Source organism: Onychomys torridus, chromosome 1 (genome assembly GCF_903995425.1).
Source record: "Onychomys torridus chromosome 1, mOncTor1.1, whole genome shotgun sequence".
Lineage (NCBI taxonomy): Eukaryota > Metazoa > Chordata > Mammalia > Rodentia > Cricetidae > Onychomys > Onychomys torridus.
The window spans coordinates 165,630,145-165,655,319 of NC_050443.1; the positions used below are offsets into that span (position 1 = coordinate 165,630,145).

The window sequence follows — 25,175 nt, forward strand, 5'->3', positions numbered from 1 at the left end:
ACAAAACTATCCATTGATATGTTCATAGGAAGAGATGCTAGAAGGGGTAACAGTGGAAAGAAAGAAATATTTTCAGACATGCTTACTAAATATGAAGACCTACAGGAAAAAAAAAAGACTGAAACAGTGATGAATGAAGTGAAAGAAAATCAAAGAGAAAGAGTGGGTACCCTACAAAGATCCAAACTGACAGCAGACTCTCTGAAGAGAAGGACTCTGGGAGTAGGGATCAGAAAGGAAGAAGACAGAAACAAGACAGTGCAAGTGTGTCTGTCTCCTAGCCATTCAGTGAGTTTATTTCTTTTGGTGGAATAGCAATCACTGTACTTAAAGTCATTAACTGCAGCAAAAGTACAACCTAGAAACTCTGGGATTTCAGAGAGCCCCCCATAGAGGGGGCAAAGATGGCCACACTTGTGTGATCTCCTCCCAATTAAGGACTGCTACTGTAGCTCAGCAGTAGAGCACATACCTAGTATTCAAGAGGTGGGGCCATGGTTCAATTCCCAGTACAGCCCCAAACAACAACAAAATGGTGACAATGGATAATTAATACACAGCATAAGCATTTCAGTCACACAAAATTAAATTTAAAAACTTTTTAGCTGGATGCAATGGCACACAGCTATAATACCAACACTTGTATAGTGAGGGCAGGAGTTGTCTACACTGTTCAAGGTGAGCCTGAGTGCATGAAGACCCTGTCTTAAAACATTTTCTTTAAAAAAAAAAAAAAAAATTTTTTTTTTTTTTTGCCATGCAGGGCGCACGCCTTTAATCCCAGCCACTGGGAGGCAGAGCCAGGTGGATCTCTGAGTTCGAGGCCAGTCTGGTCTACAGAGTGAGATCCAGGAAAGGCGCAAAACTACACAGAGAAACCCCGTCTCGAAAAAACAAAAGATAAATAAATAAATAAATATATCTATATATATATAGATATATATATTTTTTTTTAAGAGAAATGATTTATTTGGTAACAAGGAATGAAAAGAAATCCTTAATTTTTCTTTCTCTTTAAATTTGTAATTCTTTTTGTTAGTGTTTTTGTTGTTGTTGTTGTTGTTTTTGAGACAAGATCTCCCTGTGTAATCCTGGCTGATCTAGAACTTGCTTTGGCAACCATATGCCCTCGATCTGCAGCGGTCATCATGTCCCTGCCTTCGGCTTAAATTTATGTTTAAAAACTACATCCGGCTTAAAGGCTTTTTATTACAATATAACATATACTGTAACGTTCACAAAGCGAGATTTTTTTTTTTACAAGAAAGAAAACTGAAATAAAAAGTAACCACAGTTCAGCTCCCAATATTAGAAAATCTTACCAGTAACTCAGAAACTTCCTTCTTATAAACAGTATGTGCTTTTGAATTAAATACCTGGGCTTGAATCTTGACAGTCTCCCTTCGTGTGTGATTTTAGCTCGGCATTTAACCTTTTTGGGTTTTGGTTTAGGAGGGATTAGCACCTCCTAAAATCGCTGAATTAAAAGAACTCGTATAATGTAAAACGTCTATTTCAATGCCTGACTAAAGTCTGCCTGCAATAAACGGTAATTATCAGACATATGTAATAGAGACGGTAACCAACTCCCACTTCCTGCGTGCCTTCCACTCAGTTTTGAAAGTTGCTCGAGCTCATTCCTTTTTCTCCATGCTAGCTCCGCCTCCTGCCGTAAACGGTCTGCCCCAGATGTCGTGAAACGCTCTACCCCGCCCTCCATGTGGCGAAAACGCAGTCACGCTTGACGGCGCGAGGTGGCTCAGCCGCAAGATGGCGGCGCTGGCGGAGGAGCAGACGGAGGTGGCGGTCAAGCTAGAGCCTGAGGGACCGCCGACGCTGCTACCTCCGCAGGCTGGCGACGGCGCAGGCGAGGGTAGTGGTGGCACTCCCAACAACGGCCCCAACGGCGGCGGCGGGAATGTGGCGGCGGTGGCGACGGCGGCCGGCGGGGATGGCGGGACCCCAAAGCCCGTGGTGGCTGTCTCTGCCGCTGCCCCGGCGGGGGCGGCCCCGGTGCCCGCCGCTCCCACGGAGGCCGGCGCTCCCCACGACCGACAGACTCTTCTGGCTGTGCTGCAGTTCCTACGGCAGAGCAACCTCCGCGAGGCCGAAGAGGCACTGCGCCGCGAGGCCCGGCTGCTGGAGGAGGCAGTGGCGGGCTCCGGAGCTCCGGGAGAGTTGGACGGGGCCGGCGCGGAGGCGGCTAGCGCGCTTCTCAGCCGGGTCACCGCTTCAGCCCCCGGCTCTGCGGCCCCTGAGCCTCCGGGCAGCGGCGCTTCGGTGGCCACAGTGTTCTCAGGTTCATCCTCAGGTCCTGTGGCTCCAGGAAAAGGTGAATCGCGGGGTCCCGGGAAAGGAGCGCCGGCATGAAGGGGAGCTAGCCGGGAAGGCAAGGGCTGGCAGGCCTGCACCTCTGCGGGCTTGTTTTGAATTTCCTGGGCCCGCCTCTAGGGCCACATGCCCGCCCCTTTCTCTACGGCGCCGGCTGCGCAGTCAAACCCTCTTCTGAGCTGTCAGTTCCAGCCAGAGGCTGAGCAGAGCTGTGGAGCCGAGGGGAGGTGCCGGGAATCCCCGCTTGACAGAAGTGGGGTACCTTAGGGTTTCGGTGTTTTTACTCTTATTTAAATTCATGAACCTTGGTTGGGTTCGCGTAAACACTAATATAGTACTGTTACACTACCATATACTGCAAGTACTTTCTATATCTTGATTTTTCATAGTTCCATAGTTCTCATCTCTCACTTTGAGACAAGAAAAGGGACTTGTTGAGCAAAGCCGGAAGGCTTGCTTTGGACCACACATCCAGAATGATGGTAGTCAGTATTTCTCAGAAAGTGGGCTAAGTGGTGTTAAGTGTTTTGGAGAATGCAAATTCTTGAGCATCACTTCAGGTGTAAACTGTCTAGGTGTGGAGTCTGGGAATCTGCCATATGGGCTTCAAGTAGGGTTAATACAAGGCTAAGATGTAATGTGTAAAATGCCTCGTACTGAAAAAATTTAGTTCCTGAACCCAGTCCTGACAGTTCATCTCCACCTTTCTCCCAGAAACTGCTGTCACAAAATCCATACTCAAAACACACTCTTACCGTATGGTTCATCAGGTGAAGGCACCAGCCTGACCACCTGAGTTGGATTCACCGAACCCACATGGTGGAAGGAGAGACTCAGCTACCTAAAAGTTGTCTTCTGCACACATCGAATTTAAAAAATTTAAACTCACACCTAGTATAAGTTCTCAAAGGAGATCAGTAGATACTGAATTAAGTTATGCTGTTTAGTGATTCTAGACAAGTTCATCTGTATCTCTGAGAGCATTGCCAGGTATGAAGTTTGAACACATGGCACTATAGTTTATGTATATAAATAGAAATGTGTCAGTGTTTATAACGCCAGCACTTGGGATGCTGAGGCAGAAGAATTCCGGTGAGATTAAAACCAACCTACACTTAAGTACAGTTATGGGGGAAGGGAGTGATAAGTAAAAAAAATGTGTGAACTGAGAAGGAGGATATTTTCTGTATGCTACATTTTGTGAATGTATTGTAACATAAATTATTTTGTTATTACATTATTTTTCTAATATTTCTACATGTCCAGAAACTTGACTTATTTTTTAGATCATACTCGAGAAACCGAGGAGAAAAAGAGGCCGTGAGAGTGACTACAAAATTATAACTTTAATTAGAATTTTCGCAGTAAAGAGTGTGTATACCCACCAAAAAACTCCTAAAAGTGTACAGCACTATAGTTGTATTTTACTAAAATTTCCAACATCCAAACTCTGATTTGATTGAAAAAAGCATTATTGTTTGGTATTGCTATCTTACAAATAAATACTAAGCTTTGCTACCTTGAAATGATTGGTTATAGAAATTGCTTTAAGCATATACAATTGAGTTGTAGTCTTTTATATTCTGGATGTCCCCTCTTTTCCTTGAAATGCTGATATTTTATATGAGGTAATTGACGTTTGAATATGAAGGTATCACAGGATTAGATCTATTACAGGAGTGATATCCAAAGCACTTGAGTGTGGTGTGTGCCATTTGCACAGAGAAGATTAACATAACTTTTTTGCTTTGCACCTTTATTTATTTATTTGGTGGTGTTGGGGGTTGAACCTAGGGCTTTGTGCATGCTAGACAAGTCCAAGTCCTATTCCCTTAGCCCCAGTACCAAACCTACATGTACACTTTGTCTTTAAAATAGGGCAGTTCCAGGAAAAGTATTGACTATTCTTGTTACTGATTTTAAAATGTAAGATAACAAAAAAAAAAAAAAAGTGAGTCAGATAGTGGTGGCCCATCCTTTTAATCCCAGCACTCATGAGGCAGAGGCATGAGGATCTGTGTGAGTTCGAGGCCAGCTTGGTCTACAGAGTGAGTTCCAGGACAGGCTTCAAAGCTACACAGAGAAACCCTGTCTCAAACAAACAAACATACAAAAACAAACAAACAAAAGTTTAAAATGTGAGATATAGTTAAACTGAAGGGCTTTTGGCTTAGGTAACTAAAGATATGCTAAATCCCATTAAAGGGTTATATGATTGTGGGCTAGCAAGATGGCTCAGCATGACAAACTTAGGTGGATCCCTAAAGCCTCCATTATGGAAGGAGAGAACCTCTGAGCTCCACTTGAGCACATGGCTTGCCTCCCCCAACCCCCATACACAGTTTCACACATGTCTACAAAATAAACAGATATAATGCAAAGTTTGTAAAAAGATACATGATTGTGCTGGGGGAGAGAGATTGAGAGGAATGGGACAAACTTGAAAATAGTTCTCCTCGGAACCTCAGCAAACCCCCCATGTTCACTTGTTGCATTTTAAAGTTCATTGTCTTAAAAGTTGCCATTTATTTCTTAAACAGTTGGAAGTGTAGCTGTGGAAGACCAGCCAGATGTCAGTGCTGTCTTGTCGGCCTACAACCAACAGGGAGACCCTACAATGTATGAAGAATACTACAGTGGACTGAAACACTTCATTGAATGTTCTCTGGACTGCCATCGAGCAGAACTATCCCAACTCTTTTATCCTCTGTTTGTACACATGTACTTGGAGCTAGTTTATAATCAACATGAAAATGAAGCAAAATCATTCTTTGAGAAGTATGTGAATTTTAACATCTTTTATTTATCTATATATGTATGTATACACACACGTCTGTAATCACACAAATGTAAGACTGTAAAGCAGAAGGTACTTTGTGAAGGAGAGGTACCTTGGGCAATATGAACCTAACAGGGGTAGGGGGGTTGATCTCCAGAGGAAGCCAGGCTTGAAGTAAGGTCTGAAGAAGGGCTAGGAATTAGCCAGATGAAGAGAAGACCATATCTGGAAGGGGTGTGTGTGTGTGTGTGTGTGTGTGTGTGTGTGTGTGTGGTGGTGGTGGTGGTGGTGGTGGTGGTGGGGTGATCATAGTAGTTACAGAGGCTAAAAGAAACTCAGTTGCTGGAGCAACATTAGCTGGGAGGTTGGTTGGGACCTGAAACAACAGGCAGGTTCTTGCACTGTGTTCAGGGTCTTTGTCACAGGAATAATAGGGATTTGTATTGGATGAGATTAGATTTGTTTGGAAGTCACTGAAAACTTGATATAAATAAAACTTTATTCTAAGAGCAATAGGAAACCGTGTTAGAATTATATTAGACTTAAAATGACCAACACCCCAAACAACAGAGGCTTACATACAGTGAAAGTTTGGTTTTCTCGTAAGGGTAGGAAGTTTGAGGCTAATAGGTGAATTCTGGATCACCAGGACTGTGGCCTTCCTCAGCCTATCGTTCTTGTCATGTAGTTTCCACTGTGTGACACGAGATGATCCTCTAGTGGTAAGCAATCTTAGCAGTATTCTAGCCAGCAAGGAGGGCACACATTCCTGGAAGATGCACATACTACTTTTCCTAACTTTCCAGTTAGTGACCGACCATCCCTGGCTACAAATGTAGGGAATACGGCCTTCCCTTAGGTGTCTTCTCCCAGCTAATAGGTGTTTTATTATGGAGGAAGAAAGGAAAAAATGAGCATTGGACAGTGAGGCATCTCTGCTCTATACATCATTAGAGGATCATTTCATAAATTGCATTTATTGTTCTTTCTTTTTTTAAACTTTATTTTATGTGCATTGGTGTGAAGATGTCATATCCCCTGGAACTGTTTTTACAGACAGCTATGAGCTGCCATGTAGGTAGGCAATGGGAACTGAATCCCGGGTCACTCAGGAAGAGCAGCCAGTGCTCTAAACCGTTGAACCATCTCTCCAGCCCCTTGTTGTTCTTTTCTTAAGACGGCATGTTACCTCATAGTTCTACGTGGCCTGGAACTTACTTTGTAGCCCAGACTGGCCTCAGACTGGCCAGATCTGCTTGCTTATCCCTTCTGAGTGCCAGGCCTATAGGCATGTCCGCCACCTCAGACTGAGTACGCCTCTTAATGGAGGTGGTCCTCCTCTTTCGCTTTGACCATCTGCAAATGTGTCAGGGCATTTTTGTTTGTTATAATAACTAACTGGTAGGGAGGAGGGAAGAAGGATAGTTATTACAGGATGTATAGATAGTTCTACTTAGCTGAGAATTGTCCTGCCTAATATATTTATTAGTAGCATCCCTGTTGTGAAACAAGAATCTGCTAATGCAGGTGAAAAGTAGGTTAATTCAACACTTGATGGGTTGGATGTGAGACAAAGTCTTATTGATAATTCAGGTTTCTGGTCAGTCATCTGGATAAGGATGCCTTTACTGACAGACCCCTAGAAGAGGACATGATTTGTCAAGTAGGGGGACTGACCTTTAGTTCTAAATTCAGATGTGCTTGTGACCAATTTAAGAACTGGTTAAGAACCAATAACCTTACGCAGCATGGTGGTACATGTCTTTAATCCTGATACAAAAGGAGGCAGAGGCAGGTGCATCTCTGAGTTCGAGGCCAGCCTGGACTCAAAGTGTTCCAGGACAGCCAGGACTGTTACAGAGAGAAAAATCCTTGTCTCAGAAAAAAACAAAACTTGGATTTCTAATTGAAAGTGCTTTAAAGCATCTGTACTGTAACTCAGCCCCTCCTCCCCCAGCTGACAACAAAATTTCTATTCTAGAAGCTAATTTCCTTTGCAGTCATGTTATCTTGCTTTTTCAGTCTCCCTGAGATAGCCATCTTCCTATGTAGGAAGATGGGCTATCCGAGGTTCTCTGTTCCCATTACAGACAGTCTGCTAGGATCCTATCCATGCCCAAATGAGGGTAAAACAAGCCAAGACTTGTAAAAACAAAAGTATATTTAAACTTATAAGTTATAACCAAGGTCAAAAACTTTATTTAATTGCCTTGGGAACAGTGAAATTATGAAAGTGCTTATTGTTCGGTACCATTATTTGTTCTTTAATTTATCAATATTAAAATATTGATGTTTATTAGGTGGTGGTGGTGCATGCCTTTAATCCCAGCACTTAAGAGCCAGAGCCAGGCATATCTCTGTGAGTTCAAGATCAGCCCGGTCTATGGAGAGAGATCCAGGATAGGTACCAAAACTACACAGAGAAACTATGTCTTGAAAAACTTTAAAAAAAAAAAAAAAGATGTTTAATATGTCTTAACATAGGATGTAATTGAAATGTTTAGGCTTCTGAGAATCCATGTACTGGTTATTTCTGAGGCTGTGATAAGTACACTGAAGGCATATTATTTTCTACTTCTGTTTTTGTGTTTAAAATGTTCTATAATAAAATGTTTTAAAGAGTGAGGTTTTAAAAAAGCACAAAATTCAGTAAAGAAAGGGTTCTGGCATTTTTATGTATTGCCAAAGATGGTTTTCAGAAGAAATACATGCTAGTGGTAGGTCTGACGTTTGACTCAAATGTTTCATTCACTCTGCTTTGTTTCAAAACTTTCTCTTGAAATGTTCATGATACATTCAAGAAATTGGTCATTTTAAGGGTGAGTTTAGAAACTGAATTATAATCATTTTGAAATGTATTAGTGATCCTACAGCCTAGGTCAGGGTTATTTATATAGTTACATTGTTATAATATAAATATATACTTATAATTATATATTAATTATAGATTATTCTGGGATGATTTATACATTTATGAGGGAGAAACATTATCTTAATGGCACACTAAAAAATAACTTTTTAAAATCACTAAAACAGGTTCCATGGAGATCAGGAATGTTATTACCAGGATGACCTACGAGTATTATCTAGTCTTACCAAAAAGGAGCACATGAAAGGGAATGAAACCATGCTGGACTTTCGAACAAGTAAATTTGTTCTTCGTATTTCCCGTGACTCGTACCAACTCTTGAAGCGGCATCTTCAGGAGAAACAGAACAATCAGATATGGAACATAGTTCAGGAGCACCTCTACATTGACATCTTTGATGGGATGCCTCGTAGTAAGCAGCAGATAGATGCCATGGTGGGAAGTCTTGCAGGAGAGGCTAAACGAGAAGCTAACAAGTCAAAGGTATGGGAGTAAATCTAAGAGCTAGTTCACGTAGACTGAAGATCACAGGTTTTCCATTACATAATTTATACCTTAGGAATAACCTTACACTTTTTAAAATGTGTTGTTCCAAGGATTACTAGTCTATGTGAGAGTTTGGGAATGGTTGCATGTAACAGAACCCAACTTCAGCAGCTGAGACAAGAGTTTTTTTGCAGGGGTGGGGATGGGGTGGGGGTGGCATAATAGTTCTAAAGCGTTCGTGTATGCACACACACACACATTCACAAATGGCTGCGATAGCATTGCAGCTGAATCCAGGGACAGGTAGAGAGCACAACAAAAGGTCTGCCAAGTCTGTTTAAAATCAGGATGACAGGTGGGCTTGTTTGCCGTTTTGTTGTATTAATTAATTAATTAATTTGGTTTTTTATTTTAATTTTGGTTTTTTGAGACAGGGTTTTTCTGTGTGTAGCCCTGACTGTCCTGGAACTTGTTATGTAGACCACTCTGCTGTTGAACTCACAGAGATCCACCTGCCTCAGCCTCCAAAGTGCTGGGATTAAAAGCATATGCCACCACACCCAGCTTGACTTTTTATTTCTATCTAAAACTATTTGTAGTATACTTCTATCAATATGTCTTGGTTAGAATTATGTTAGAGCTGCAAGAGAGCCTAAAAAGAGAAATGATTTAACCAAACACATTGAAGAAAAGTTAATTTAAAAAACATTGATTCTTTTGACTTGCAGGTATTTTTTGGTTTACTAAAAGAACCAGAAATTGAGGTGCCTCTGGATGATGAGGATGAAGAAGGAGAGAATGAAGAAGGAAAACCTAAAAAGAAGAAGCCTAAAAAGGATAGTATTGGATCTAAAAGCAAAAAACAGGACCCCAATGCCCCCCCTCAAAACAGGTGGGGAAGAAACTTATATGGGGATGAAAGCTATTACGGAGGGCTGAGTGTATTACTCTCCAAAGAGCGATCCTAGCCTGTTTTCTCTTACAGGATCCCTCTTCCTGAGTGGAAAGACTCAGACAGACTGGACAAAATAATGAATATGAAAGAAACCACCAAACGTGTGCGCCTTGGGCCCGACTGCTTACCCTCCATTTGTTTTTATACATTCCTTAATGCTTACCAGGTCAGTAAAATGATTGGATAATTCCTTCCAGAAGAGTTGGATAAACTGGTGAGAGAAAGCAACCAAAGTGGAATTTTATTATTTAAACTCTTGGCATTATTTAATTTAAGAACAAAGAGGGCTGGAGAGATGGCTCAGAAGTTAAGAGCACTGGCTGTTCTTCCAGAGGTCCTGAGTTCAATTCCCAGCACCCACATGGTGGCTCACAACCATCTGTGATGAGATCTAGTGCCCTCTTCTGGCCGGCAGGCATACATGCAGACAGAACACTGTATACATAATAAATAAATAAATTTAAAAAAAAAAAATAGGTTTAAAGAATGGGTTCAGGCCCGACTAAGAATTGTAGAGTCGGGTGGATTTCTATGAGTTCAGGGGCAGCGTGGTCTACAAGTTCCAGGACAGCCAGGGCTACAAAATAGAGAGATCCTGTCTTAAAAAAAAAAAAAAAAAAGAAAAAAGAAAGGACACTGGTCAGAATGATGTCTGAGTTTAAAAGCCTTCAGCAGCTTGTGAGAGTCAGAATCCTGCTTATACTTGACCCTTGATGATTGACTGAAGTTCTAACCTTTGAGGAAGCTCATCTGGTTCACCTTTTGAACTTGGTTTAAGTTTTAATATAAAGTTGGCATTTTTAATTAATTCTAAATGGTTTTGTTGACTTATAATAGACTATTGAGGATACATCTAGTAAAGTAAAAAATTATTTACATTTACTTCTTTTTATGAACGCCAAATATTGTGCAAACAGCGAGTGACAACATGCTCTTCATGTTTACGCTTTCAGACAGTGGATTTATTGGAGAATGTTGTAGTTGGAATTTCCTTTGGGCTGCCAACCAGCTCCCAAATAAAGACACGGAGACTCATTATTCATTATGAATGCTTGGCCTTAGCTTAGGCTTGTCCCACTAGCTCTTTTAATTTAACCTGTTTCTATTCATCTACATTTTGCCTAGGGGCTTTTTTTTTTTTTACCTCTTTTTCATTCTGTATGCCCTACTTTCCTGCTTCCTCTTGTCTGGCCATTTCCCTGGCATCTTCCCCTTACCCCCTCCTATTTACTCTCCCTGCCTGGAAGTCCTGCCTATACCTCCTCCTTTGCTATTGGCTGTTCAGCTTTTTATTAGACAAACCAGCTTTTTTATAGATACCTTAGGCAGGCAAGGTAAAACAGCAACACATCTTTACATAATTAAACAAATATTCCACAACATAAAAAATTCAACATATCTTTACATAGTTAAGCAGATATTCTGCAACAGAATTTAATTTAGATATTCATTAGTTCTATGTACTTTTTTTGAGAACTTCATCCATGAACACTACACTACCTGCCCCTCCATCTCTCCCTCAACTCCTCCTGTGTCCCCCACATAATGGTCTCTTCTTAATTATTATTCATGTATATACATATATGTATGTATGTGTATATGTATGTATGTGTGTATGTATGTATGTATGTATGTATGTATATATATATAAAATATATATACAGGTGTTCATTTAACCTTGCTTGTATGTTCATGTATTCAGACACCAATTGTTTTTCTTATTGTCAGGGCCTCACTGCAGTGGATGTAACTGATGACTCCAGTCTGATTGCTGGAGGTTTTGCAGATTCAACTGTCAGAGTGTGGTCTGTGACACCTAAGAAGCTTCGTAGTGTCAAACAAGCATCAGGTAACTGAGATGACTTACTGGTGTAAACTTGAAATTAGTCTATTCCAATTTGATTCCATGGAATGTAGACAGGAAGTTGTGATCTTTGCAAGGGAAACATTCTCAGCTGTCCCTGGTGGTATAGGCCTGTGATTATAATCTACGTAGGAGGATGAAACAGGAGGATTGAGAATTCAAGAACTGGGCAGGTGAGATGGCTCATCAGGATAAGGCACTTGCTGCTGAGCCTGATGACCTGAGTTTGATTCCTGGAACCCACACGTGGGAGAGAACTGTCTCCCAAAAGTTGTCCTCTGACCTGTGTGCACCCACATAGTCATATCCACTAAATAATTTAAAATAAAGAGTGAGTTCAAGGACTGCCTGGACTGCAGAGCAAATTCAAGCCCAGCCTGCAAAACTTAAGATACTCACGGTCTTAAAACAAACACCAAACCAAGATGACATTTCCAATAATGAAAGAGCCATGGAGGTGACAATGATTTATCAGTTGGCCCTCAGTTGTCTCATGTGTGGAATGAAGGAATTTGGTCAGACAACCCTTTTTTGTGGGGGTGGAGGATGGGAGGTTTTAAGACAGGGTTTCTCTGTGTAACAGCCCCAGATGTCCTGGAACTCACTCTGTAGACCAGGCTGGCCTTGAACTAAGAGATCTGCCTGTCTCTGCCTCCTGGAGTGCTGAGATTAAAGATGTGGGCTACCACGGCCAGACTTTAAGATTTGTTTTTATTATTTTAAGCATATAAATGTTTTGTCTGAATGTAGGTTGTGTACCACCTGTGTGCCTGGTGCTTGAGGAGGTGATGAACCTCCAAGGTGATGAACCTCCATGTGAGTGCTGGGAATCAAACCTGAGTCTTTTGCAAAACAAGAAATGCTCTTATTCACTGAGCCAACTAACTCTCCAGTCCTTGTCAAATAACTCTGTAAAGTTAAAACTAATATCTGATGATTATTTGCCTGTAAATTTTAAGAAAACCTTAGTGAAGGCTGGGAGGGCCCTGCAAGTTTTCCTCTGACATTCGTGTGTGGTGTGTGGTGTGTGGTGTGTGGTGTGTGGTGTGTGTGTGTGTGTGTGTGTTCCATGCTTCAAATCCACATTGATATACCCAAGTGCTGAGGCAAATGGATCACCCTAAGTTCAAAGCAGACTGAGCTACATAGTGCAGGCTGGATAGATGAGGACTCAGCGGTTAAAAGCACTGACTTGTTGCAGAGGACCTGGGTTAGATTCCCACCACCTCGGTGACTCACAACGAGGCACCACTCCAGTTCCAGGGCCTCAACACATGCATGTGGTACATTCATCTACATGCAGGCAAAACAAAAACAAAAAGCCAAACCTCTAATAAGGTCAGGATTTGGAAAGCATTTTGCTGCTATTTTTCCTTAACAATACATTTAAATTGTTGTCGGATTTTTACAAAATGTACCATAGTAGGCAAACTAAAGAATCAGTCCTGGTTCTCATACTGAGTACTGTGTGGTCTGGCAGATTATTAACTGTTTGAAGGCTCATTTTATTCTGTACAAGGGACTGTATCACTGACTTTAAGAGGCCTTAGCAGAGTGGTGATTGGTGCATAGGAAGAAATGCTGAAATGTTAGTTCTGAGCTATGATGGGATTGCCTTAAAGTATTTTAATGAATGAACCTAAAATAATATTTCTGGACCTTTTTAGATCTTAGTCTTATAGACAAAGAATCAGATGATGTCTTAGAAAGAATCATGGATGAGAAAACTGCAAGTGAGTTGAAGATTTTGTATGGTCACAGTGGGCCTGTCTATGGAGCCAGCTTCAGTCCGGATAGGTAAAATACAAACAAAATTAAATACTGATAAACAGTATTGAGATTTAAATTAACTGCTGGAAATAAAATGCAAATGCCTAGACACTTTTTAGAGAAACATCATGATTGCCTGTAGTTCAGTATCTTTTAGAATCTTATCATTTGCTAATTTATCTTGGGGTACTGGTATATAAAATAGCAACTAAGTATATACTAAATTTACAGAATCAAGATGCATATTCAGGGCTCACTGGTTTCAAACTTTAGCTTTATCTTTGAATAACCCTGTAATAGGGGTTGAATTCCTTGAGTTCTTGGATTGTTCTTGTGACACTTTGTAAAATGTAACACAAACTCCTCATACTGAGGCACTCGCTTTCTGTGATGGAAAGAGTGAAGAGAGCTGGGTGTGGTGGGAGTGATGTAATCCCAGCTTCTCTGGAGGCTGGGGGCGAGGACTGTGGTTCAGGGTCAGCTGGGCAGCATAGCCAGACCATGTTTTGAAAAAACAGAACCTGTGTTTAGGTATTTTTTGATTTCCATTTCTAACTTACTGCAAAAATGACTGGGAGGGAGGATTTTCATCCATACTATCATCTGTATTCTACTTGGATAGACAGTAGTTTTCAACCACCCAAATTTTCATTGCATTTGTGAGAATTAAAAATACATATATATTTAATAGGATTTAGCCAGATGGTACATTTTACTTGAAGAAAATATCTGATTTCAGTGAAAACAGTTGGCTTTTATATTAGCATTCTGCATGTGAGTAGAGTCCGGGATGAGTGCTAGGCATGAGCTACACCCCACTCCTTTTTTTTTAAATATAGCCCATGCAGATTGGAAATAGCATCCAAAATTGATATATCTCATTTCTCAGACTGTCTCGGTAACTATACTTTTTTTTATTCTCAATATTACTCTTTTGGTGTTTTGAAACAGGGTCTCATGCTATTGCCTAGACTGGCCTTGAATTTGCAGCATACCTCCTGCCTCAATCTCCCAAATTCTGAGATTACACATGAACCATCACACTATTTACTATTTTTTCTTTTCTAAAGTACTGTGACCCCCTCCCCATAGTTGCTATAGTTTTTGTTTTGTTTTTTTAAATAATTAGCTTTATACAGTAGGTGTTTAGGATATAGTATAACAGCATTTCACTTAACAGTTTAGCTCTTGGTGTCTACAGCGAGTTCTAAGTATAAATAAAGAGGTGGGGATGAGATGGCTCAGTGGGTAAAGTGCTTGTCATGCAAGTGTGAAGACCAGATTTTGGATCCCCAGCACCCACATAAATGCTGGACTGGCATGGCAGCCCTCCTGTAATCCCAGTATTCTGGAGCTGGAGATGGGATCTCTGGAGAAAACTGACAAGCTCTGGGTTCATCTGGGAGATTGCTCAAGGAAGACACCTGAATATGCCCATGCATACCTCATACCACACACACAGGTGAGGGGCTAAGGATGTATAGCTCAGTGGTAGAATTCCTGCCTGTCATGTGCAAGACCCTAGGTTCAGTCCTCAGCACTATGTGCGCATTTCCACGTGCATGTGTGTGCACATACACTGAGATATACCTGGGTGTATGCCATTTGCTAAAATGTGAGAATGAGAACGTTGGACAGGTAAGCACGTTACTCTGGAAATCAAACATATCACCTCCTCTCTTCAGGAACTATCTGCTCTCCTCTTCAGAGGACGGAACTGTTAGACTCTGGAGCCTTCAGACGTTTACTTGCTTGGTGGGATATAAAGGACACAACTACCCGGTGTGGGACACACAATTTTCTCCTTATGGATATTATTTTGTGTCAGGAGGCCATGACCGAGTAGCTCGGTAAGAACACTGTGATCTAATGGGGTTTACTCACTGGACATTAACTGCTTCTTGTTGGGAATACAAAGTCCAGGAAATCTCATTTTCATGCTATTTGGGATTAACTTTTTGAGAAGATAAGTATTTACAGCTGTAGTTTGAAATGAATGTGAAGAGAATATTACCCATTATGTGTATACCATGGGTTCTGCTTTAATGTATGTAATATAAAACATGTTCCCCACATGTCAGAGCACCTTTAATGCCTCCTGTTATCCCTAAGTTCCCATTGGTGCAATTCTTTTAATTATTAATTAATTATTATTATTATTTTGGTTTTTTTTTTTTTTGAGACAAGGTTTTCTCTCTGTAGCTTTGCGCCTTTCCTGGATCTCGCTCTGTTGACCAGGTTGGCCTCGAACTCACAAAGATCTGCCTGCCTTTGCCTCCCCAGTGCTGGGATTAAAGGTGTGCGCCACTACCCTGGCTCCATTGACATAATTCTACGTGGTTGTCCAAACTACAGGAAAATGGTTTTCTGTGCATTAGGAGTGGAAGGAAGGTGGGTATACAAAGAATCATAGAATTTACATTGCCAGCTGGAGAGATGGCTGAGAGGTTTAGAGCACTGGCTGCTCTTCCAGAGGACCCAGGTTCAATTCCTAGCACCTAAATGGCAGCTCATACCTGTCTGTCACTCCAGTTTCAGGGGATCAGACACCCTCAGAGTCATGCATGTAGGCAAAACACCAATGCACATAAAATAGAAATAAATTATTTAAACACTCGGGAGGCAGGGCAGATCTCTGTGAGTTTGAGGCCAACCTGGTCTATAGAGTGAGTTCTAAGACAGCCAGGACTAAACAGAGAAACTCTGTCTTGAAAAACCAAAAACAAAAACAAACAAAAAACAATTTCCATGCCAGTATTCCTAGCGCTCTAGAGAGCAAGGCATGGTGGCACATGCCTTTAGTCGTAGCACTTGGAAGGCTAAGGTACAGGGGATCTGTGAGTTCAAGATCGCCCTGATCTGCATATCGAATTCCAGGACAGCCAAGGCTACATAGTGAGGCCCTGTCTCAAACAAAATAAAACACAAAAAACAAACCCAAACATACCAGCACTCTGTAATGTGGAGACAGGACAATGAGTTCAAAGCAGCTTGGGCTATGTGAAACCTTGTCTCAAACAAACAAACCCAAAATGTTAGGCCCAGTCTTTCTGTTATCTTCAGTTAGATGGCAAGGAGGAATCACTTCGAATTGACTTTCACCTGGATATAATTCCTATTTTAGGTTAAACTTTATTACAATTAATTGCTATTATTTCTTATTTTCCATTAACTTAACAAAGGCTTTGGGCTACAGATCACTATCAGCCTTTAAGGATATTTGCTGGCCATCTCGCCGACGTGAATTGCACTAGATTTCATCCAAATTCCAACTATGTTGCTACGGGCTCTGCAGACAGAACTGTGAGGCTCTGGGATGTCCTCAATGGTAACTGTGTAAGGATCTTCACTGGACACAAGGTATCTTACTTGTTCAGTATTCCAACACACAGATGCTTTGGAAGTCAAAACATTTAACAAGTAGCATACATACTTTTAAAGTAACAGTCGTGTCACTCACTAAACTACAGTTCTGTCTTGGCCTTATCAGATGTACTTAACCCTATTTTGCTCTTTTCTAGGGACCAATTCATTCCTTGACATTTTCTCCCAATGGGAGATTCCTGGCTACAGGAGCGACAGATGGCAGAGTCCTTCTTTGGGATATTGGACATGGCTTAATGGTTGGAGAACTAAAAGGCCACACCGATACAGTGTGTTCACTTAGGTTTAGTAGAGATGGTGAAATTTTGGCATCAGGTAAATTTTAATGGCTTTGGGGTAAAGGTTTAGTTTTCATTAAAAAAAAAAAAAATACAAGGCAAACACAAAGTGTAAATGGAAAATGTCAAATTCTAGATGTGACAGATATACACTAACATTTTCTTTGGCTTTTTTAGGTTCAATGGATAATACAGTCCGGTTATGGGATGCCATCAAAGCATTTGAAGATTTAGAGACTGATGACTTTACTACAGCCACTGGGCATATAAATCTACCTGAGAATTCCCAGGAGTTATTATTGGGTACATACATGACCAAATCAACACCAGTTGTACACCTACATTTTACTCGGAGAAACTTGGTTCTAGCTGCAGGGGCTTACAGTCCGCAATAAAGCAGCGGTGTCAAAGACTTTGGAAGCTACTGTTTGGAAAAGGGAGACTAAAAGCAAATACCTCAGTGATTAGTATTTAAGCTACAAAGAATGTTTTTGTCTACATGGATCTGGGAGTATGCTGCTTGGAAAATCTGAACAGGACAGTTCCACGTTTCTATAGCAACCACATTTAACTAATTTCCGTTAGTTGAATAAGAGGTATTATGTTCATGGAGGGGACATTTATGGTGCTTTGGATTGTGTGGAAACTATGCATTTTTCTGTTCAAATGCTATTTTAATTTATTATGTTTAGAACGGAAATCAACTTGATTTAAACTATTCTGCTTCAAGATTCAAATTAAGAAATATAGTACCATCTTGAGTAGCTAAAGAATTCTATGAGCATGTGTGTGTCTGCTGTAAAATGAAGTTACTGTAAGGCACGCAAGCATTGTGTTAAACGACCCACTAACATGCTTTCCTTCACCATGACTAGTGGAATGTATGTAACTGGGTAGGGACTATAGTTCCTAAGATCTACAAGTACCGACATCCACTGACATCTCAATTCCTACCTTGTAAGTTCTGAGTGCAAACACTCTACAAACCAGGTGAAAAGATTTAGATCCCATACTCTACTTCAACTGACATGGCTACATACAACCTAGTACACTTGAAGTCAGACAGACATTTCAGTTGCTTACCTCCAGTACTGAGCCTTGCTTTGGAAAACTAAGAGATTTAGACCAAGTCACTGCCAGTTTTTGCCTTTGTTGCATTTTGTACAGTTTTATATTTTTGATATATTGTAAATAAAGACAACCAGCTTTTCCAGGTTCATAATTTATTGTACAAATTGAGTATTACATGATGAGTTGACATCAGCTTCTTCAGGCATGGGACTAACAGATGAGGTCAGACATTTCAGAATCCTATAAAAAAGCAAAAACAGTCTGACACAAATGTGTTCCATGTTCCACTCTATTTTCATGACAATCAATTATCACAAATCCCCCAAATAAAATGTAAATTCACCAGATTCTCAAGAGTCAGAAGGGCAATTATATAAATAGGTACGATACATGTCTGTTACTTAGTTTTCAAGATACAGTTTTGATGGGGACACTACCACCTCCCCAAAGTTAGGAATAACTTCAAGCAGAAAACTGGGCAAAGTACCCAAAAGGAACAGGCATGGACTGGACTACACAGTCCCCTAAGTTTAATGGATTTAAGATGAGGAAAGTTCTTAAGAGCAGAACAAAAGTAAGTGAAGACAGAATTAGATACTCTCTAGCCTTCTGGCTTTCTGAACAGTTGCTGTCAACACCACATGTACTGACTTCTGGATAGATCAAAGGAGGCTGTAAGAAAATCTTAAAGGGGCTTACTGGGGGGGGGGGGCAGTATTCATGAAAATATAAAGCTACCAAAACCCAGCAAATATTTGCAATTTCATATGCTAATGTTGGTCTGGGTGGGCTGTCACTCAGGCAGAGCAGCTTAGCATCTGCCAAGGCCCTGGGTTGGTCCCCAGCACCATAAGTTTCACTTGTATTCCTTTTTTCTTTTTTAAAGACTTTATTTTTAGTTATGTGTGTTCTGTTTATGGATCAGAGTCCAGAAAAGGGCTTTAGCCTGGAGTCACAGAGTTGTGAGCCACCTGGCACAATGCCAAGTCCTCTGTTCTTACAATTCTTGCAGAGCCTTAACCACTGAGCCCCTCTCCAGGCTGCCCTGGGCATGGTAGCACATGCCTGAAATCCCAAAACTCAGCAGATTGAAGAGGAACTGCCACAACTGTGAAACCATCTGAGCTATAAGCAAGACTGTCTCAACACCTAAACAAACCCGACCGAAACTCAATTACATAAGACGCTTATAGTTGAGCTGGGGAGACCATGAAAGACCCAAATTTGATCCCAAGAATTTATGCTAAACAAAAATAAAGCCAACTGCAGTGGTGCGTTTGTGACTCTAGCACTCTTATGTAGAGATTGGGGGGAGGGGCAGGTTAATCAGCTTGTAAGTGTACACGCCAGCTAGCTGGGAATGCACAGTGCAGCAGGCAGCAGAAATGAGAGACCTGCCTCAACAAGGTAGAGAGAACCAGCTCCCCAGAGTGGTCCTCATACTTCCACATCAGTGTCATGACATGTGAGTGTGCAAGGGCATAAGCTCCCAAAAGTAAAATATACAGGTCATCTAACTGTGCTAAGGGACAGATGACGAGAGAGAAAAAAATACTTCAACAAAACTAAGAGAATTTTTTAACATACCAATTTAGTAAAAATCATAGACTACATTGGCTGAGGTAAAAGACAAACCCTCTTACAAAGCTAAGTGTCCCATAATTCTGTGGGAAAGCACTTAAGCCTGAGGAAACATGGACAACAACCCAAGCTCAAAACCATATTGTTGTAATACCTTTCTTTCTTTTTCTTTTTTTTTTTTTTTTGGTTTTTCGAGACAGGATTTCTCTGTGTAGTTTTAGTGCCATTCTGGATCTCGCTCTGTAAACCAGGCTGGCCTCAAACTCACAGAGATCCTCCTGGCTCTACCTCCCCACTGCTGGGATTAAAGGCGTGTCACCACTGCCCATGCTTTTCTTTGTTGTGATTTTTGTTTTTGAGTCAGAGCAGACTCAAACTCACAGTGATCCTTCTGCTTCACCCTCCCTAGTGTTGCAGGGATTACAGGTATGAGACACTACACCAATTCCTTGTTTTCCTTCTCGGAACAGTTTTGAGACCATGTCTTGCTATGTAGCACAAGCTGTTCTTGAACTTGCAATCCTGTCCCTGTCTCCCACTGTTAAGCTTACAGGTGTACATTATACCCAGTGTCTGCTTTCAGGTATGCAATAATTTTCAGAGTGCCAATAGTTTATTTTTTATAAGTCAAGAAAACACCTTAACACCAAATGGCTAAGTTATAAACTTAAGTGGTAATTTCTTACCATTTATGTTGCCTTCACAGCTGGGTTTTTTTTAGGCCTTAACTTGAAGTATAAGACCAACAAAGCAATGCTTCCATATGTGGCCAGTACACACTGAGAAAAAAAGAAAGATGTAAATGAAAGTTGTCACATCTCTATTATTCTAAGATATAAATGCTTAAAGATGTAATTAATACTTACATTCATTCTACCTGTGAGAGTGTAAGAGTTGAAGTACTTTTTAATACCAGTGAACTGGAATTGGCCATCACTTTCTGGACCAGCCATGACTTCTATCTTTAAAAAAAAAAAGTAACAATATTGATCTAGGTGCAATTTACTGGGAAATAAAATTCTTTCAGTTTTGAAGCCTACATCATCTCTGTGGTTCCACTGACACTGCAGTAGTGGAGCTGGTGGGGAAAGCCTAGCTTAGCTGGTAAGGACTGTCAGTAGACCTTTACCCACTGCTCTTCTAAATACTCCAGAACAGTTAAGCACTCAGCATAGGAAGAGAAAAGAATTGTCATTAGCTCTGTCCTCTGACTCAGTACAGCTTAATGTTCGCTATCCATCCAGTGTTACAGCAAACACTGCATTAAATCACTTTTACGACCAGCTGAAAGCTGGAGCTTGTCATGCTTTTCATGCTTGTCATGATAGTAAACACCAACTGAACAGAGAGAGTAACATGTTCTCCCAGTTTTTCTTACTATAAATCACTTTAGGGCTTCCATGGGAGACAGAGCATTTACTGATGATGCTCTATCAGTCACCCCTTATATCCAAACAGATAAAAGGAATTGAGTGTAAACAATGGAGCCAAAAACTCCTAAAGAAAACTGGTTAATATTTTACTTGTCTTTGGAAAGAGAAATATAAAGGAAAGGAAGTATAAAATGGAGAGTCAGCCTCACAAAGAAATATAAAATCAGCCTGGTGTGGCACAGGCCTTTAATACCAGCACTAGGGAGGCTGAGACAGGCTGATTTCTGTGAGTTTCAGGTCAGCCTCATCTATATGGCAACTTCCAGGCCAGGTGGGCTAAACAGGAGGCCCTGTCTCTCAAAAAGAAAAAAAAGAAAGAAATGTAAAACAAAACCAATATTTAACTATCAAACTAGCATAGATAACTTACAATCAGCAGTATTAAAATTGGGGTTTAACACTTTGTGCACTGTAAGCTAGAACAACATACATTACTCTAAATTGAATTACATCTAGCTGGCTCATTTCCTCTCCAAGAATTTACCTTTTCAGAAATATCACAAGGTAGAAATATATGGTCCACAAATCGTCATTGAACACTGTCCACGAGAGTGGAGAGAGCAGAAATAATTCAGCACGGACTGATAAATGACAGCTGCTATTGAGGAAACTGTGTACAGATCTGTGTGCCACGGAAGCAGGCTCCAAGTGATGGTGAATATTAAAAATCAATTCTACTTCTGGGTATTACAGGGCATATCAATGGCATTCAAAGTCTGGTTCCTAGACAGGCAGCATGAGACCCAGCAGAGCCTCAGGCCCTACCATAGACATCTGAAATGAATTTGAAACCTTGTTTCAATTATCTGTCTTATAAGACCTCCATGTAATTTTAACACACACACACAGACAGAAAAATGTTTAATGCTTAATAATCATATGAGGAAAACCCCTGGAGAACATCTAGCTTTTCTTTCTTTCTTTTTCCTTTTTTAAATTTTTTTGAGGCAGGAATTCTCTGTGTAGCCCTGGCTGTTCTGGAACTTACTCTGTAGACCAGACTGGCCTTGAACTTAGAGATCCACTTGCCTCTGCTTCCCGAGTGGAGTGCTGAGATTAAAGGCTTGTGCCACCACCCGGCTTTTTTTTTTTTTTTTTTTTTTTAATGTGAGAAACTGCATTAACAACAAAGTGACAATGTACTAGTGAGATGTGGAAAGAGGATCCTTACACACTGCTGGCAGCAATGTGAACTGGTACAGCCACTATGGACATCGGTGTGGAGGAGTCTCCAAAAATTAAAAACAGAACTACCACACAACCCAGTTATTCCACTTAAGATATACTTGAAAGATTAAGTCAACACACTGCAAAGATACTTTCATATCCATGTTTACTGCTAGACTATTCACCATAGCTAAAAATTGAACCAGCCTAGATGTCTATCAACAGATGAGTAGATAAGGAATATGTGGCACATATATAGTGTAATTTTATTCAGCCATGAAGAAAAATCAAATTATGCATGAAGGAGAATGGATACAAGAAATCCAATGTCTTCTTTTGTACATAGACCCTAGATTTAAATATATACACATATATGTATATATACATCTGTGTTAAGTCACAAAACTAGAAAGGGGACCCCGACAAAGGAGGAAGAGATCTTAAGGGTGTGGGGAGAGGGAGGTAAACAGAAGCAATTTAATACATGTGAAAGGAGATGGGGGCACTATTTGGCTGGAAGTAGGGGACCATAAAAAGTCAGATGCGGTGGATGGAGGGGACAGTGAGGGAAAAGGATGAAAAATACAGTAAAATGACAAATTATTTGCTAACTTAAACAGCAGACACAAATTCAGAACGCCACAGCAGAATTCAAAACCATTCAAAGCTTTGTAGGTATGACTGCCTGTCTACTCCGACCAAACCGCAGATCCTAGTGACAACTTGGACTAGCTGTTCCAGGTCCAGGCAAGACTGGTAGACTGGCTGGCTCAGATGAGGTGGAAGTAGGAGAGAACAGGAAGGGTGTTGTTGCTAGGGAAACTGGCGTCCCTTTGTTTACCATTTAAAGGGAAGCACTCATGCTCCCATTTAAAGGGAAGCACTCATGCTCAAAGATTTCCCAACAAATTTTCAGACCTTAATTTTGAACATTTTCAGAATGTCTACTGGGGCAGTGAAGGAAATCTAAACTTCTCTGGGTCCATTTCACAGACCTTGGTCAATCTAGCCAAAGCAGGAAAATCACCATTAAAAAACAAACAAACAAAAATGCTCCATGTTTGTCAAGTTTCTCTATTAAACCTACTAAAGCATTCTTTTTAAAGTTATGAAGCAGGTTCTCCTGAGAAGCCTTACAGAAACTCATGAACTGGCAACCTCTGTTATGTGCATAATTGGGCAATAGTGAGGCGCTTTAAGTTCCATTCTGCAGGTATTCCAAAGACAACTAATTCTGACTTCAGAACAAAGAAATGGCATAAGAACTGGGGTCTTAAACGAGGACACACCAGAAACTTAGATGGAGGAAGAGCAGCGATGTTGCTGGTGAGATAACAATGGTATTATTTGATTTTTCAAGGCCTGGTTTCTCTGTGTAACCTGGCTGCCCTGGTTAGGACATGCTCTGTAGATCAGGCTGGCCTTGAACTCAGAGATCCGCCTACCTCTGCCTCTTGAGTGCTGGGATTAAAGGTGTGCGCCAGCACTCCACTGGCAAACAATGGTTATATTAAGGCTTAAAGCATATAGGTCTGCACCTTACAACAAACCACATATTGTTTTAGGGCAATGACCAGGAACCTTTTTGTTAACACTACCCTTTATGGGATATTTTTATTTTTTAAAAGACAGGGTCTCAATATGTATCGACAGATGGCTTGAACTTAATACATAGACCAGGATGGCCTGGAACTCAGAGATTTGACTGCCAGCTTTGGGACTAAAGGCATAAGCCATTCATACCTGGCAACAAGGAATAAATGAACTAAAATGTGCTCTCCTTGAAATCACATGCAAGTTTAGAGACACACAATGGTGAAAAGATCACCTAAGACTAATATTTGTGAACCTGTAATTTAATTTTTTTTTCATTTAATATTGTTAAACAGCAGCCCATTAGAAAGTCTAAGCAGGGGGCTGGAGAGATGGCTCAGAGGTTAAGAGGTTAAGGCTGCTCTTCCAGAGGTCCTGAGTTCAATTCCCAGCAACTAAATGGTGGCTTACAACCATCTATAATGAGATCTGATGCCCTCTTCTGGTGTGCAGGCAAACATGGAGACAGAACACTGTATACTAATAAATTAAAAAAAAGTCTAAGCAGATAGGTTTTGCTTCTGTTTCTAAATAACCCAACAATCACTCTTAAAAACAACCAGTCTCTCCATGCCTCTCTCCCCGTGAAATGGGTGTTTCATTAAAGGTTCCTGTATATAGCTACTCTCCTGTCTTACAAACACCTACCTAGAGTAGTGAGATCACCAGGTAGAAGTAAAAGGAAAGACGACTCAAAGGCGCCCAGGGACCACAAGCAACAGCTTTTTGTTGAAGCCCTTCCAGTGATTCCTAATGCTGCGACCTTTTAATGTAGCTCCTCCTGTTGTGGTGATCCCCAATTATACAATTATTTTCGTTGCTACTCCATAACTGTAATTTCGTTAGTTTTGAATCATAATGTAAATATTTTTGGAGATAAAAATCCTGTCAAATGGGTCGAGACCCATAGGTTGAGACCGTGTCTGGAATACAGACTCGACTCTAACCCGTTTATGGCGGAACCGCAAGGGCCACCCCGCGTTTACTCTGGCTTTGACAAAGGCTGCCGCGCAGTTAAGGAAAAGCTAGCTTCCTGATCGCAGCCCAGAGGAAAGAAATAGTTATGGCCACCCAGGCCAAGACACATGGATTCTGCCAGAGATGGGATGAGAAGCCACAGTTAGCGCCCAACACCGTCCGGATGACCTTGGGGAGCTCCCCCTCGACGGGCCTCACCCCAATCCACATGGAAAACGGAACACAGGGCTCTCTGAGAACCGTGCGAGCCTTGGGGCACACGAACCTCGCGGTGCTGAGACTCCCCAGATGCACCTCAAGGCCCGACCCTCATTTTCTCCAGCGTCTTTCCCATTCCCCACCGGGCCCTCCCCGCAAAGCGAAGACTTCTCCCTGCGGCGAGGCGGGGACAACAGCCAGATTCTAGTCGGCCCTGCGAAGCCCAGTCACCCGTCCGAGCCGCCGAGAGCCCTTTCTCACCCACCTTCGCCCAAATCACAAATTCCGCGGCTGATGTCCTTCAACAAACCCAGCTACCAGCTCGGCCCGACCGGAAGACACCTCCTCCCTCCCCTGCGACGGCCAGGCCGCGGCGACTGGCCCTCTACGTTGATTGGCTATAACGAAAAGTCCCGCCCTCCTACTTCCTGTCTCAGC

General features: G+C 41.3%; 2 protein-coding genes across 3 annotated transcripts; one reads left to right on the top strand and one right to left on the bottom strand.

The window, feature by feature from the left end:
- The first annotated feature begins 1,736 nt into the window (after positions 1 to 1,736).
- On the top strand, positions 1,737 to 18,647 carry Taf5 (TATA-box binding protein associated factor 5). Its single transcript, XM_036171823.1, has 11 exons — positions 1,737 to 2,332; positions 4,872 to 5,109; positions 8,147 to 8,462; positions 9,194 to 9,357; positions 9,451 to 9,586; positions 11,149 to 11,269; positions 12,952 to 13,081; positions 14,740 to 14,904; positions 16,237 to 16,414; positions 16,576 to 16,753; positions 16,894 to 18,647. Exons 1-11 carry the CDS (start codon positions 1,771 to 1,773, stop codon positions 17,109 to 17,111), a joined length of 2,406 nt encoding a protein of 801 aa, XP_036027716.1. The 5' UTR covers positions 1,737 to 1,770; the 3' UTR covers positions 17,112 to 18,647.
- Atp5md (ATP synthase membrane subunit DAPIT) lies at positions 17,923 to 25,111 on the bottom strand. Of its 2 annotated transcripts, none has more exons than XM_036171846.1 (4): positions 25,003 to 25,111; positions 20,235 to 20,326; positions 20,055 to 20,147; positions 17,923 to 18,027 (listed from the first exon to the last, which is right to left on the bottom strand). In XM_036171846.1, exons 2-3 carry the CDS (start codon positions 20,319 to 20,321, stop codon positions 20,058 to 20,060), a joined length of 177 nt encoding a protein of 58 aa, XP_036027739.1. In that variant the 5' UTR covers positions 20,322 to 20,326; positions 25,003 to 25,111; the 3' UTR covers positions 17,923 to 18,027; positions 20,055 to 20,057. The 2 variants fall into 2 exon arrangements, with proteins under 2 accessions (XP_036027739.1, XP_036027730.1); XM_036171837.1 differs by having other exon boundaries at positions 20,235 to 20,330; positions 25,003 to 25,109.
- Positions 25,112 to 25,175: the final 64 nt, after the last annotated feature.